We start from the raw sequence: 16517 nt of genomic DNA on the forward strand, positions 1-16517 counted from the left end.
AATACATGTAAAAGGACGATACATTGTTTCAAATTGAAATTAGGTTAACAGTGAAATTTATTATCAACCAGGACATAATGTGACCTCTTATTTTCCACTGAGTATATATACATCACCAACAAAAGAGAAAAGGAGTGGTTGCAGCAGATTGGGAAATGGGTCATATGATGATCCATTCCTGGGGCATCCGACTTGGGCTGGGCTGGTCTGCTATACTGCCACCAATAAGCAGTCATGAAATCAGAGCACAGAGACGTAGCTGGCTCACCTGGTGCTTGAAGTGGCTTAGAACCCTTCTTGCCAATGGCAATGCCTGGCCCAGCCACTACCACCAAACAGTGCGGCCAGGGCCCATTCTCCCTCCTCCACTGCCTGCCCTGAGAGGCTGAGATTGGAAATGGTGATCCTTGAACGAGGGGGAAAGCAACAAGTTCCAGGCATATTCCCTAAGGTCCATGTGGCTGCCCCTCACTGTGCTTCCTGGAGGAGCCCTGCCTCTCCCTAGACCAACACTGCCCTCCAGCACCCAGCCTCCCTCCCCCAACAGCCAGGACTCACTTGGACTGGGTCTGCTTTGTGATGTTGCGGATGGTGGCACCCTCCTTGCCGATGATGGCACCCACATACTGCGTGGGCACCAGGAGCCGCAGAGGGATGTCCACTTGCTGCTGCTTGGCTGGGGCCCCTGCTGCCACAGGCGAGCCCTGGCGGGGCTGACCCCGGGAGCCGAAGCCTCCTCGGCGCCCATTTTCGGGACCCTGTGTTATCTGCTCATCAGGAATGTAGGAGACCTTCAGGGCATGGTTCTCCAGCTGGTGGCCATTCAGCTTCATGATGGCTCTGAAGACAGAGGAAGGCGGCACTGGTCACTCCAAGCCATGCCAAGCAAACCAAATGCCCTCCTCCATGTGCAAGGCTCTCCTAGGTGACTGCATGGAACATGCTAAAGAAAAGGAGACAACCACCTGTCTGCCACCCCACCCCCACTTTAGGGAACCTTCCAGTCTAAATGGCGTAAGACATCAAAAGGAAAAATAAATTCACTATTGTGGTTCCTAAACTTTGTTTGGGGCTTTACTATTCACAAAGGCCTTCCACATATATTATTGGGGAAACAGGCTGTAATCCAAAAGGGAGAACAGCATGCTCCCAGTCAGAAAGGAAGACCAGCCGTAGATCCCAGGGAATTCCTGTGTCAGCCGAAAAACATGCCATATACCTAAAGTACCTTGAGAAAGCTGAGACATACACTCTCTGGAATGAGGAGTCTTTAAAAAGGTGAGGAAACGAAGCTAATTACTGCAAAATCCTAACTTTATAGGTGATGAAATCAATCGAGTTAGGACACCAGTTATTCCGATCTTAGTTCCACCACTCACTAGTTATGGGAACTGAACCTGCAGTGTTGACCTAAGTTTCATCAACTATAAAATGAGAAGTTGATCTTTCACATTCAGGTCTGTGAACGATTCAAAGTTAATTATTGTGTATGGTATGAGGTAAGAGTCCAAACATCTCTTTGCTTGAATTGTCCCGTAGCAACATTTGTTCAAAAGACTATTTCCCCACTGAATGTTCTTAGCACCTTTGTTGAAAACCAGTTGGCCATAAATGTGAGAGTTTATTGCTGGACTCTCAATTCCATTCCATTGATCCATATGGTTCTCCTGATGCCATTATCACACTGGCTTGATTACTGTAGCTTTGAAGTAAATTTCTTAATCCATAAGTTTAAGTCCCCTAACTTTGTTCCTTTTCAAGATTGTTTTGCTTATTTGGGTCCCTTGCATTTCCACTGAATTTTAGGACCAGCCTGTCAATTTCTGCAAAAACTGCCTCTCTTACAGGATTCATTGTGAGAATCAAATAAAACTGACGTGTGACAGCATGTAATAAATTAGGGTGTTTGTTTTTATACCTATTGAGCATAGCACCTTCCATGGTTAAGGGAATTCAGTGGAAAGGAAGTAGGAATTGAAGAAAGAATGCCAGAAGTTTTAAGTATATCTAGGATGGCAGCAAGGGGGTTGAATGAGCTTGAAGAAGAGGACAAGTACCATCCATCCCCAAGGCAGACTGATTAGAAATGTTAATAAGACAGCAACAGGGGGAAGCGGATGTGGCTCAAGTGACAGAGCTTCTGCCTACCATATGGGAGAACCTGCGTTTGATCCCTGGGGCTTCCTGGTGAAAAGAAGAGAAAGTGTGCCCATGCAGTGCACCAGTGCCTGCCTGAGTGCCCATGGGGTGAGCCAGTGCCCGCGCAAATGCCCACACAGTGAAGCAGTGCCCGTGTGGTCTGCCAGTGCCTGCGCAAGTGAATCACGCAACAAAATGACGATCCATCAAAAGAGAGACAAGGAGAGAGTCAAGGTGAAGTGCAGCAGAAACCAGGAACTGAGGTAGCACAATTGACAGGGAACCTCTCTCCACATCAGAGACCTCCAGGATCAAATCCCAGTGAATCCTAGAGGAGAGAAAATGAGAAGAGAAGACAACACAGACAGCAAAAACAGCAGGGCGGGAAGAGGGAAGGGGGGGGGGATAAATAAATCTTTAAACAAAACAAAAATCAGCAACAGGTAGGAAGGAATGAGCAAGTGCTGGCCCAGTCTTTAAAGCCAGGCCAAGGAGCCTAGACAGGCCACAAAAGGCAGTAGGAACCTCCAAAAGATTCTGAGCCCAGGAGGCTCCTAAAAGAAAATGGTTGGTATTTGAAGTAGTTGCATTTTACAAAGTATAACTAAGTTGGAGAAAAGAGAAGGAACAGAGGCAGCATGATGAAGAATCAATAAAGTCATCAAAAGAAAAAATGAGGCAAAAGGTCTGTAACAGGGTGGGGTGCTATACATGGGTAAATGCGTGAAATAATAGTCCATCTGTACCATGGGTGAGATATGTAATTGCTTAACCAAGGGACTAAGGAGCTAAAACCGTGGTTGTGATGGGACTAAAAGAACCCTATACAAGCATAAACCCCTATATAAGCATAAACTACCTATGTGGCAATCACCAGAATAAAATGTCTGCTCCCATATCAGCACATGCACAATTCTTTTTAAATCCCATATTTCCCCCGATCATCAGTAGATGGCGCTATCGACACAGCAAAAGACCCTGCCGTTCCCAGGCAACCAGAGACCTATCAGAAGCCTAAATTTTCTCCCACAGAGGATTTTCTACCTTCCCTGAGAGATCTTCTAGTTCCTCCTTCAATGTATTTCTAAGCCTTTCAGATCTCTGAAGCGAAGCAAGGAAACTAAAAAGACCTTGGATGAGAGGCGGCGACTCCAGCCTGCCTCTAAGTAGGGGAAGCCAGCTCCCAACACCCCAAACCCACTTTCCTGCCCACTCACTGTCTGGTCTGCTCCCGGTTGGAATAAGTGACATTCACCACGGCCGTCTCACTCTCGGTGTTCACTGGAGGAACAAACAGAGGACAGGGTTAGAACAGTGAAATCTGGAGGCCTTGGGAGGTCAAGGCATCAAACTACCCATGCGTATAAAATCATAGGCTAGAATAAAATGAAAAAGGCAGAACATTCTCCCTTTGGGCCCCTTTCACCAGGGCTACTGGAAAATTGAAATTAAGCTTTCTTTTCCCTTTCCTTGTTTTCTTTTGATTTCCCCACCCATCTCCCAAGAGATCCCGGTATACAAAAGGGTGCAGTCACATATCAGCCGTTGTGCAGGAGAGCAAAGGCCCAGCTCCACCACCACCCCAACCTGGGAGATAAAATTTACCTTTAGGTTAAATGAATTTAAAACACACACATTGGCTGAGCTTAGGAATTTGTATAAGCAAAGCTTTGTAAAGATGTGTCAAGGATACAGCTGGCAGGACTTAATAAGGAACACCCAAATCCAATTTAGGGGGCCTCATGTGTCCTCAAGGACCAGAATGCAACAAAATGTAAAAGTGAGCGATGAACTAGCTAAATGGACTGACAGGAGAGTGGCTATTGTGGAGTGTAGAAAAACAGGAATCTTGTGCCCATTTCCAGGGGAAAGGATTTCCAGACGTAAGTATTACAAACAACATGGCAGTGGAGATGGGCACAAGGGGCCATTACAGCTTCATGACAACAGCCATTAATCACATCAAACAAAGGCCCTGGCTCTGATTATGAGCAGCCTTTTGATTTGATTCCCCATGTATCCTTTCCTATAGGGAGGGCCAGCAAATCAGGGCACATACCTCTCACTCTAGTAAACCCGACTTTCTGTCTTACGCTTCTGTGTCTCATGAATTTGGGTTCCCTAGATCTGCTCAACTCTGGGATGGGCAACAATGGTAAAAATCAAGCCTCTGTCCCAATACCGAGGTTAAGGCACTTGGCCAAAGAACTTCACTGCAGTCCATGTAAAACTTCTGGCCTTCATCAGCAAGGCTCTCCCACCTCACTGGTGAGGAAGGTTCTAACAGGAACAACAGTTATAGACTGAATCCTATTCCCCACATAGATATGTTCAAGTCCTAACCCAGGTATTGTGGATACAATGGTATCCACCATTTGTAAATAGGATCTTTGAAGATGTTATTGGTTAAGGTGAGGCCAAACTGATTCTGGGTAGACATTAACCCAAATTGACTGGAGTCCTTGTAAACAGAAGATATGGGGATTCAGGAGAATATCGCAGAGAGAGAGATGGCCATTCAGTTATGGACCGCAGGCAGGCCATCACGACAGCACTACGGACTTCAGAGAACGCACGATCCTCCCAAACCATGAGACAACCAGATCCTGTTGTTTAAGCCAACTTGTTTGTGGTTCTTTGTTACGGCAGCCCTGGCAAACTAAAGATAATACAACAATCTTCCTCTCATCGCTGGAAAAACACCAGTGAATGAAACCCAAACCCCTGCCTTCACGGAGCTTACGTTCCACTAGGAGACAACAATGAACACAGTAAGCAAATTATATATTAGAAATGAGTGCTGTGGAGAAACTTATATCAGGATGAGGGGAATGGGGAGAGAGTTTAATTTTAAATACGGTGTACAGAGTAGACCTAGCTGAGTAGACCTGAAGACTTTCTCTAATGTCCAATAAAATCAAATGTTTCCCATCCTGTTCTCTCAGAAAGCAGGTATCTTTTCCAGATCTAATAGGTGATAGCTCCTCAATGAACCTAGGATAAATTTAAACTAGTCTTGACTTCCGCTGGAACTCCCAGTAAAGCTCAGCATGGGCACCCCAGCCACTGCTCGGTCTTGCGCTCTATTTGTCCAAGAGTAACTTATTCACTAGTCTAAGCATGTGCAGTACTGGGCAATGATTATCAGCGAGTCAGCTGTGTCCTGGCATTTATGATAAAGTTAAGCTACATGATTAGAGCAGGGTAGAACCTGCTTGATTAAGTGAGCACTTTACCTTTGGGCAGGTGAATTGTTTCATCCTTCAATTATTTATAGGTTGCCCTTTTCCAATTTGGGAGATGAATATTTAAATCTCAACAAGGAGATTATTTATTTCTTGAAAATCTCCAAACCCAAACTAGTATCTTATCTACCTAAAGACCAAGTTCTACTTGTGTCTAACCAGAATCACTCCATATTTTATTTCATTTCCTCAGAAAATATTTTATAATACTAGCAATGGAAACACCTCAAAATTCATGGCAAATTTTTTATGGGCCTAGAGTTCCTTTATTATTTTTTCCTTCTGTGGGCTCACTCTTAAAAGATTTTGTCTGCCATTAAACTATATTAACTTAGTAATAAATCCTCTCCCCATTTTTTTTAATTGACTAAAGATATACATATAGCTGTCAAACAGAGTTTCTAACAAGAAAGAGATAACCAGTTGATTATTCCAGCTAAAAATGAAGAAACTTTTAAAGGAAACTTGAAGGTTCAAAGGAAAAGGGCTACAGACTTAACTTGGGTTGAACACATACGCTCTAGCACCTTGGTTGAGCCCCAGAAGCCTGGGGACTCCATGTTGGGAAGGACTTTGTTCTCATCCAACAAGCCTCTCATTAAACAGAGGAGAAACCTGGTTCCAGAGAAGAAGCAGAGCCAAGCCAGGGTCAGGGGTCTGGGACCCCACTCAGTGTGTCTTCCTCCATACCATATCCTGGCTGTCTTTCTTCTTTGGGCCTTCCAAATAGATCTGGTAATGGAAAGTGAAGCGGCACAGATCCCCCAGACTCCCCCACCCCCACCGCTGCCTACTCTTACCTTGCTCGCAGTTCTCTACCGTACCATACTGAGCCAGCAAGCTGTCCAGAACCTAGAGGAGCATGGAGAAGGAAGGAAGGGGACTCTTGGCCATCCCAGGAGCTGCCACTAAGGCAACCACTGGATCCCCCTCACCCCAGAGGACTGGGGCACAGGCAGAGCCTCAGGTGGGGGTTGGATTAACCTACTGGTTTGCCCTTTCTGGGGTACTAATGCTTACAGCAACACCAGTGAGGGGTGTACTTACAGGAATGTACTCAAACTCTGCATTAAGGGCCTTGCCAGAGGCATTTTGGAAGCAGGCGTGGGCCACCTGGATCCCTCAATCAGCTTTTGCCATCACCAAGTTTGGAACTCAGAGAACACCCTTCCCATCTCCCTAATGCCTCTCACCATAGGGACAATCCAAAGGACTAATATTGGTGGAGGCCCTGGTTAAGGATAAGACTCAACCAACCCCACCCCAGCACTAGCATCTCTGACTTATCCCAGACCACTGGGAGACTCCAGTGCCAACTCAGGGGGAGCCAGACTTATTTTCCAATCTCCACACGCCCCCATCCCATTTACAGTTTCCCCCAAACACTTACTTCCCATCGGAGCTGGGGTGGAATATTTCGGATCTGAATTTTCCGACTCCTGAAATTAAAGAGGGAAGAGGGTTAGAGAGAGCTCTGGATATCTCTCATCTCCCTGCCTTTTGTCCACCAACACCAAAATCTCAGAAGCTAAAAAGAAATAATACCATTTTGGGAATGTAGATTTGGGGTAGGAGCATTTCACTTTAGATGGCAAAATTATTATCAATGTTCCCACCGAGGGAAGTGGATGTGGCTCAACTGATAGAGCATCCACCTACCATATGAAGGATCCAGGGTTCAGTACCCAGGGCCTACTGGCCTGTGTAGTGAGCTGGCCCACATGCAGTGCTGCTGTGCACAAGGAGTGCCGTGCCACGCAGGGGTGTCCCCCGCATAAGGGAGCCCCACACGCAAGAAGTGCGCCCCACAAGGAGAGCCACCCTGTGCGAAAAAAGTGCAGCGCACCCAGGAATGGTGCCGCACACACGGAGAGCTGACATAGCAAGATGATGCAACAAGAGACACAGATTCCTGGTGCCGCCTGACAAGAATGCAAGCAGACACAAGAACACACAGCGAATGGACACAGAGAGCAGACAACAGGGGCAGGGAGAAATAAATAAAAAGAAATCTTTTAAAAAATGCTCCCACAGATAGGAATAAATAATCCGGTGCTCTAAGCACTAGGGTAACATAATTTCCTAAAAATCACAACTGCTTTGTTTGTCTCACTTTTGTCTTCATTAGACTTAGCGTTCTCATTCATTCCATTAGTCAATAAACATTTGTAACCATCTCTGTGTTTTAGGCAATGGAAATACAAAGCTAAATAAGATAATATTAATTCATTTAACAATTCTTTAACTGGTGCCCATTTCATCCTAGACTTTGTTCTAGATGCCAGGGACACAGTGACAAACAGACCCTGAAAGTCTGGCCTCAAGGTGCTCACAATTTATCAAAGGAGACATACATACTCATTCTCTCTTCTCTCTCTCTCATACACATACACCCACACCAGCATCAGGCTCAACACCTTCCCCCACTACAACTTAACTACACTTTCTTCTTCCCATCTTTCAAATGCCTCTTTCCTTAACATTTAAATTTACTTGATCTGGGCTAGTCAATTATCATTTATGTTTTTGTATATCCTTGATAAGGAATTCCTAGACCAGGACATAGCCCAAAAAATTCTAATGATCAGAGGGAAAACTGGGCTGGGAAGCAAGAGAGTCCAGTTCTAAATCCCAAACTGCCCCTGACTGTAAGTTTGATTGAGTCACTTAAGTTTCAGGCCTCAGTGAGAACCATGTCAGCTCTGGTCAAGTTCCTGGGGACGAAGAGAAGGGATGCTGACCTCTCACTGTAAATGTTTTCAATCTTGGCTGCCCTGGGCCAGCTCACTCTTTCCAACGCTCTGACTTCATCTCTAGCTATAAAATGAAAAGTGAAGAATCTCTAAGATCCTGGCTAGCTCTACAATTTTTTTGCATGGAGAGTCTTTATCACTGAAATGTGTTGAGGAAATCTTTTCTTGAGATGAAATAACTTGGGGGAAAAGGAAGATAAATATGGAAAGCAATATGTCTGTGGCTCTCTTCTTTGGTTGGTTCTAAAAGTAGTATTTGGGAGGTAAGATTATAACAGGACGAAACAGTAAGGATCAGAAACAAGTATCGTTCCAGGTCCTCAGGTTCCACCAGGCCACCTTCTTGAGACTCAATTCAATGGCCGACAGGGATTTCAACATCTGCCCTTGGGAGAAATTGTCCATACAACCCACCAGACAAACCAAACGGACCGACAAAGCAGAAACTCTCACAATGATGGTCAAACTGGTGGAGAACTGGGGAAAAAGGTGGTTACACCACTGGAAGATTGGGAACACGGACCAAGATTACCATCAACAGCAGGGATCACCAAGCCCAGGACCTCCCCCATGCAAACCATTCAGGCTGCAGGGTGGGGAAATGGACGTTACTGAGAATCCAAACCAGTAAGGGCCTAAGGAAACCCCAGTGCAGCCAGTTGAAAGCTCACTCTTTCAAGATGGCCCTGTACTGTAATCTAAGGTCAAAGATCAAAAATTCCTACTTCAAACTCCTAAGTTTTAGAGCCTTCTCTTCTCAGGGAGGGTGCAGGGTGGAGAGGTGGCAGCAGTGGTGAAATCAAATCTCTGCTTGGGATGTTAATCCATATCCTGAAAGCAATGGCAAGCAGATTGTCTGGAATGTCAGGAATGTTCCAGGAGGGGGGGAAGAGCGCAGGCCCACCCAACCAATGAGAGAAGAGTGATCCTGGCAGCCCTTCCCCCAACCCCTCCAGGGTCTACAGCCCATGGAAACCCACTCCAGGCTCCCCACGCCCCCAAGCCTCCCTTCTGCGTGGAGGGCCTGGAAGAACGGAGGCTGGTTTCTGTTAGGTCTGGTACCACCTAATCTCTTTCAGGTCCAGAGCACATGGAGCTGTGTGGGGAACTATATAACCAGTGTTCCCTTTCCCAGGATGCCCTGGTAACTCCTTCATTCTGCAAACATTTAGGAAAGGCCCACTGTGAGCTGGGCTGGGGCAGTGTGCTGGAGGCTTGGAGGATACAGATGGTAGAGTAGCTAAGAACACCCGACTGGTCACTTCTTCACTCTGTACCTCACGTTTCCTACAGTGGAAAAGGATTGTGTGAGGATGTGGAGAGATAAGGCATGTGAGGTAGTAAGCCCTCGTTACACAGCCCCTTCTCCCCAGGAGCCTACAGGTGTCCAGGAGTTCAGACAAGCATGGAAAGCAGCAGACAGGCAGGGATGGCAATGAGCCCCTAAGCACAGGAGTAAAGCATTAAATATTTTAAGACTTCTGCACTGGGGGGAAATAGCTGCTGGAGTCCCGCCCCTATAGGTCCCTACGTCCCTGTGACCCCACAACTAAAGGGTATGGTCTGGCCCAAGGCCCCCTCTGGCACTCCAGTAGACCAGCTCCCTTGAGGGCTGGGCAGTGCCCTTGCCCTACAGGTAATAGCTTTTCTCTGAACACTTTCCATTGGCCTGGAGCTCCTCAACCCCAATCTTCACAGTTCAGAAAAAAAACTCCCCAAGTCTTCAACCCACAACCGATAAACCTGAGGATTGAAAGAATGAAGCTGCTAGCCCCTGGCAATAATAAAGACAGTGGTTACACCAGCATATATTTCCCAATGCCAACACCTATGGCTTTCAGCATTGCCCTCAGCCTGCTCGGACCTGCAGAGCAACCAGCAGCCCCAGGGGACCCACTTCTGCTGCTGCCAGGGCCACAGCGACCAAATGACTATTCGCAAACCCAGCAGAAAATGCAGGGAAAAGAGGGAGAAAGCATCCGTGCAGCAGGAAAAGGGTTAAGTAAGAAAAAAAGAGATTCAGGAAGCAACAGGAGCATCCCTTCCACTCAAGAATTTCGGTGTCACTGACAGACTGAATGTTAAGGCAAATTGGCCAGGATGAGCTTAAATTAAATTTTAAAGGCAGGGAACTAACATTTGATGATTTCCAAGAAGTCAGGTTTGTAATCTCACACAATCCTCCTCTCAGCTCTGAAAGTGGTATCAACAGCCCCCTTCTACAGACAAAGCCACTGCCATCAGGAAGGTTGAGTGTCTTGTCCAAGTCACACAACTACAAAGAGCCAGGATTTGGACCCCAAACCTTTCTGATTCCGGGTTATTTGTATTGGCCCCTGTGCTGCCTCTGATGGCAAGACAGAAAAGTCTTTGTCAAGAGAGAGTCTTGCCAGAACAGATTAAAATTCAGAGTAAGGGAGCAGATGTGGCTCAAGCAGTTGAGCTCCTGCCTCCTACATGGGAGGTCCCAGGTTCAGTTCTCCAAGCCTCCTAAAGAAAAACCAGACAATGAGCAGACAATGAGCGTTAACAGTGCAAACAATGAGTAAACAGACATGTGGGAGCCATCTGGGGGAGGGGGAAGGGGAGGGGAGGGGGTCCTTAAATTCCCCCCCCCCCAGAATAAGAGGTCACATAACCTCACATAGTGAATAGTGCTCCTGCTACAGGGATGTTGCTCTCCAATAAATCAGAACATTCCACCTATTACCCCTTTTTACATGTTTTTCCAGTTGTATATTGCCATAGTTAGTTGAAAAGTGATCCAAAGAAAATTAAATGCTGCCTAGATATTGGATACTAAATTATTGTTAATTTTTAAATCACACTGACTTTTCAGCTCTATTTCAGAATACATACTGACTTATTTACACATAAATGACACATTTAGGATATGCTTCAACATAAATAGGGAGTGGGGAAAACAAAACCAATAGGCTATGAGTTGGTAATTGTTAAAGCCAGGTGACAAGTTGATTACACATGATGCTTTCTGAGTTTGTATGTTTACTCTTTGTCCATAGCAAAAAGGTAATTTGGCTCACCCAGTTCTGAAATCATCACAGGTTCCAAATTAATGGGTCTAAACGAAAGAGGTCGCTGGGGGCAGGAGGGGTGAGTGCCTGGTCCAGAGCAGGATGGAGCAGAACCAAGCTTCTCAGAAGGGAGGCTAGAGGGCAGAGGCTAAAAACTGCCCCTGGGAGAGGGAATTTTCTATCCTCAGCAAACCTGCTCTTTTCCTCTTCTTCCACACCAAGAGGAGAAGGTACTGTCTTCAGTCAGCCTCACCGAGGGGGAGTCCCTTTAAACCAGGGTGGGGTAAACCAGTTGAAGGTGGGGTGCGGCAGGAGTGGGTTTGGGAATATTGTCAAACTTGAGGCCCAAAACCCAGAAGCCCCTGTCCTGAGTCAAACCTGGACTTTCATCTCACGCAGAGAACAAGTACAGACTTCTAAATGGGTGGTCAAGAAGCTGGCTGCCATGACTTTCATCAAGGTTTTAGGACGGAGCCCAGCAGTGGAGTCTTTCCACAGGTATTTTCTTAGCCCCTATGTCCTGAGCCTGCACTGTCCAACAAGGAAGCCACCAGCCCTACTGAACACTAAATATATGGCAAGTACAACTCAGGAACTGAATTTTTTATTTTAATTCTTAGTATTTATATAATTTAACTTTTCCAACTGTAAATGTTATGATAGCTAAATACAGATAAATTATTTCCAATGATAATTTAGCACCTGAATTGGGATGGGATTTAGCACCCAAAATTGTAAAATCTCATTAATAATAACTGTTGGGAGCAGAGGTGGCTCAAGCAATTGGGTGCCTCCCTTCCACGGGGTTGAGTTCCTGGTGCCGCCTACAAGACAATGAGTACACAATGAACAGATACAGAGCAGACAGTGAGCACAAACAAGGGTGGGGATAAATAAATAAATCTTTTTAAATTAGTAATAATTGTTTATATTGTTTATATTGACTGCAAGTTGAAATGATGATCTTTTGATGTAACGGGCTAGAGTTTTAAAATTAATGTCACCTGTTTCTCCTCTTTTAGTGTGGTTACTAGGAACTTTAAACTTATGTACGTGGCTCACAATGCATTTCTGTTGCACAGTGCTGGGCCTTGTGCACCGAGCTGAGCAGTGTGATGAGCAAGGCAGGCGTCGCTCCTGTCCTCATGGAGGCTACAGTCCAGCAAGAAACCACAGGTTGATTTGGGATGGGAGAGGGGAATGGAGAAGCTTAGCTGGGTAGCGGAGGAGGGCTGTCCACTAGATCCCTTCAAAAGTGGGTGATTCTGCTGACTCCTCAACAAGAGGGCCCCCACGTGCTGACACCAGGGTAGAAGCACACACCCCTAAAGTTGGTCCCCTCCCAGTTGTTCCTTCCAGCTGGAAGTCACCTGAAAGATGACCTAAAGTGCCAACCTCTGTCTTTTCCCAAAGATCACCAATGGCCTAGTCGTACCTCCCCACCCAGCCTCCTTATCCTTACAGGGTGGGGAGGTGGGGAAAAAAATAATTGTCCAGGAAAACTTCTGAAGGGGGCGGACCTGGCACGCTTCAGGCAAGTCAGTAGTGAGAAAGGGGGCGGGGCCGGGGAGGGGAGGAGGAGCTGGCCCAATGCCCAGGGCTCTCTGCCAGACTAAGCCAGAGGCAGGGCAGGCAGACGGGCTGGCAGGCGGCTGGGAAGGCAGGGGTGGAGGGGGCCAGAAAACACTAACCTACAGGGGGTGGGGGGTGGGACCAGGTACCAAGAGGCAGAGCAGATGCCACCACCAAGGAGAATGCCAGAGGGTGGGGGGACTACAAGGAAGGGACAGCACTGGAATGCACCTGTGATCCCATAGGCATGGTCTCTAAATACATGTGGCACACACCCACTGTCCCACGTGTACCCTTACTGCTACCCTAACATTGCGGACAAGCAGGAAGGAAAAGCAAGTCTCCACGAACTCTTGGGGCTGAGCGCTTATTCCCTCTTTTCGACCAGTTTCTCTGGTGGTTCATATTCATGTGTAATTCCACATTCCAGCCTACGTGGAGCCAGGGACGAGGAGCATGAGGGTGGGAGGAGGGACCATGAGACTTCTTACATGACTCCCACACACACCAACACACTAACCTGCCACCAGGAAGATCCACCTGAAGGACATCAGATCCATGCACTGATGGTAGGAGAAAGAAGGGTAAGCCTCCCAAGCCTGGGAGGATCCTACACAATCACTCTCATTTTACAGAGGGAGAAACAAAGAGGGAAAGAGACCTGCAAACTAGGCAGCACGAGACCTCAGCACTCATCCTAGGCTCGTTTATGCTTATTTCACCAAACTTTCTTTCTGAAGAGAAGTGTTAACACAGCAGAAACTTCTGTAGCACCAATGACTAGAAACAGGAAAAATGCCCATATTCCCTATGGCCAAGTGCGTGCCAACTGGCTTTTACTGCATGCAGCTCTAATTTGGGCACAGGATTTAACTTGTAGAAGAGCTAACTGCACTATAATACGGCTGGGATGACTGTAAGAGAGATTTGTTAGCAGGATTAAAGGGTAATCACAAAAGCTCTTATCTTGCAAAATTCTCTCTAGGTCTAGGAATAGGCAAGGAAGCAAATGTGGGAAGGTGCTTGCTAACAGGTAGCAGAGAACAAGCAAGGCTTGGTGACGAACACATTGCTCAGTTCTCTCATCTCAGAAATAAACAGTTTGACATGAGAGCCCCCATGCTTTTATTCTTGTGCATCTGGGCAGCCACACAGAAGCTCTGGGACACTGTGTTCTTTCCAGACAAACTCCAGGTAAGCCCCCCACTAACTATCCCCTCCCCCTGGTCTCTGCCTTGACTCTTGCTCTCCAGCCTCAGAGGAGCTCCTCCTGAGGGAGCTGGCCATGTGGAGCTCCACAGTGTGAAGTGGGAGGAAAGACAATCTGGGGAGTGGGGCGGTGTGGAAAAAAAATCAGAGTAAACCTAAAGTGTGGGGGAAAGATGGAAAAGAGCCGTCCCAATGTAAGCAGTGCAGCTGAGCCTTCGTGGTGGAGGCTGAGATGGGGTGGGGAAAGGACGAACCTTTGGGGGCACCTATTGCCTGGCAGTGAGAAGCATTTCCAGGATCTGGGGGGGTGGGGAGGGTGTGAATGTGTGCACAGGCAGAGGGACTAGAAAGATCATTTGCGGCCCCAGCCTCACTAGAAAGGTTGGTTTAGCCCCCACCCCATCAGTGGAGATGTCAGCATCTCTCCAGAAAGCTTAAAGGCCAAAAGGTCTGGCACTCCTGGGCCCAGGATGAGGATGGAGCTGGCACTCAGTGGAAGGCAGCATGGGAAGACCACCTTGGAAATGAAGAGGTAGAGTCCCTCCTCGGGAGGGAAGAGCATGCTTGGAGGGCCCAGCTCGAGACAAGGATTTTTGAGGTAGAGCTCTCAGAAGCAAGGAAAAGGAAATGAAACCAGCCTCAAGAAAAATCTGTCTTCTGTAGCTTACAATTCAACACGCAAAAAGGACCCCGTGAGAGTTTTCTTGGAATTGTTTAACCACCCCTGTATGAGGATGAGAATGTATCCCAGGCTACAAAAAAAAATAATTTAATTTATCCGATTAGTGGAAAGGAACTCTGGTTTGTGTCCCTCCAACATGAGGTTAACAACCTCAAGAAATTCAGTCTTCCCCTCCAGTTCCCAACAAAGACCTGTTGGTGGTCAGAAACTTCTGGAGCCTGGGTGTTTACTTCTTCCTAGTGGGGTAGTTCTTAATCAGAATAATTTTCCTCTGACTGGGGTGCCTATCCTGAGTTCTGCCCAGGCTTGGGGCAAGAGCAAAATGCCTTCTCGGTAGGAGTCTTTCTTCCCAGCGCAGGGGTTCTATCCAGAGAGGATTAAGGGCAGCTTCCAAGACGGTTCCACCTCTCCTTGGCCAGAAGCCGCAAGGTCTCTAACAGCCTAGGAGACCTAGGCCCCCAAACACAGCGTTTCACTGCAGAGGAGAGTGGAAAGGGGGGCAGCCGGGGCAACTGAGGAGGCGAGGTGCCTGGGCAGCAGCAGCTGAGGGTGGGGGAGGGCGGGCAGCAGCTGGGGGAGGGGGAGGGGCGTCCTCATGAACGGGCAATTGAGAAGGTCTGAGCAGCTGAGCGGCCGCGGCTGGGCCGGCCCCTTCCCCCCAGCCCCTCTCACCTAACCCAGGGAAAGCTAAGCACTCCACCCTCCCATCCCAGCTGCTGGGTGGGCTGAGCCTGCAGGGTGCAAGGAGGGGGTCGGAGGATGCCCCCGGATCCCCCCCTACTCCGCACAGTCTGGAATATTCTGCCGCTAAAGCCTCCCCAGTACCCCGACTCGCTCGGAGAGCCTGTCCTGCCGGGCCCAGGGGGCCCTTGGCTACCCGCGCAGGGCCCAGAGGGGGAGGGGACACGCACCAGGGGCTGCTGAATGGGGGTGGGGACCAGGATTTTGCCCTTTGTCTCACTCTCTCCCCCCCTCTCCTGAGCCACCGGCCGAAACCCGACCCCATCAGCAGCGAACGAGGCAGCCAGTGAGGGGCAGGCTCCCCCTCAGGGGTCCTTTAGTAAATCCAGACCCGACCTCCCTGTGGTCAGGGCTGTGACTGAGGTGGTCCTGTGGGGGAGGGGGCTTCCCGCCTGCAAACAGGCCTGCAAGCATTTAAGTGGGAACGGGTTGGGGGTAGGAGGCCGGGAAGGGGCTGGAAGTGGGGCCACAGAAGCTGGAGGGGAGAAAATGGCCCGGGAGGCAGCATTCCTTAGAGACCTCGGCTGGGCTGCGGGTAGAGGCAGGACAGAGCAGGGAGGGCCTCCCACTGAGAAGGCAGGAGCAGGCCTGGCCTGGCCTGGGGTTCAGGGCCCCTGGGGAGAAAAGAACCCTCTCTTCCCAGGGCAGGTCCCCATGGCACTGGGGGAGGCTCTGAGGGAAGGTTAGAAAAGAGGCATGGTATTTACCCTCATGCAGGAGTGGGCATTTGGGGTGAGAATAACCTTTGTCTGCCATGAGGGGTACTGGGTGGGCGACTAAAGATGGCTGGAGCAGCAATCTAAAGCCGGGGGCAACTGACCCTATAGCCAGCATTCTGGGAGTTGTCCCCAATTCTCCTCAACAATTAATGATAATTGTTAATAATTCACATTTGCTTAGTACTTTGTAGTTTACAAAGTTATTTTTTATACCCACACTCTCCTAAGAACCTGGTACGACAAGAAGCTGATATGGGTCTCAAAACAACCACAGGAGATTGACAGTATTTTTATTTCCTCTCTGCAGGTCAAAAAAACAGGTTCAGAGTAGTTCAGTGACTAGTCCAAGGTGATACCAGTCAGCAAGTGTCACTATCATTTGGCCTGCTCCTACCTGTCAGGGGAAAAAAAGTGGCTGGGTT

General features: G+C 48.0%; 1 protein-coding gene across 2 annotated transcripts in view; it reads right to left on the bottom strand.

The window, feature by feature from the left end:
- The window catches only part of IGF2BP1 (insulin like growth factor 2 mRNA binding protein 1), a 41525-nt gene that overhangs the window by 12683 nt on the left and 12325 nt on the right, over window positions 1–16517 (bottom strand). For both annotated transcript variants that reach the window (XM_058284028.2, XM_058284027.2), the window contains exons 3-6: window positions 6775–6823; window positions 6185–6236; window positions 3357–3420; window positions 559–840 (exon numbers count right to left, since the gene is read on the bottom strand). In XM_058284028.2, coding sequence (XP_058140011.1) covers window positions 559–840; window positions 3357–3420; window positions 6185–6236; window positions 6775–6823 — 447 coding nt within the window. The remainder of the gene's footprint in view (window positions 1–558; window positions 841–3356; window positions 3421–6184; window positions 6237–6774; window positions 6824–16517) is intronic.

The sequence above is a fragment of the Dasypus novemcinctus genome, chromosome 21 (genome assembly GCF_030445035.2).
Source record: "Dasypus novemcinctus isolate mDasNov1 chromosome 21, mDasNov1.1.hap2, whole genome shotgun sequence".
Classification (NCBI taxonomy): Eukaryota; Metazoa; Chordata; class Mammalia; order Cingulata; family Dasypodidae; genus Dasypus; species Dasypus novemcinctus.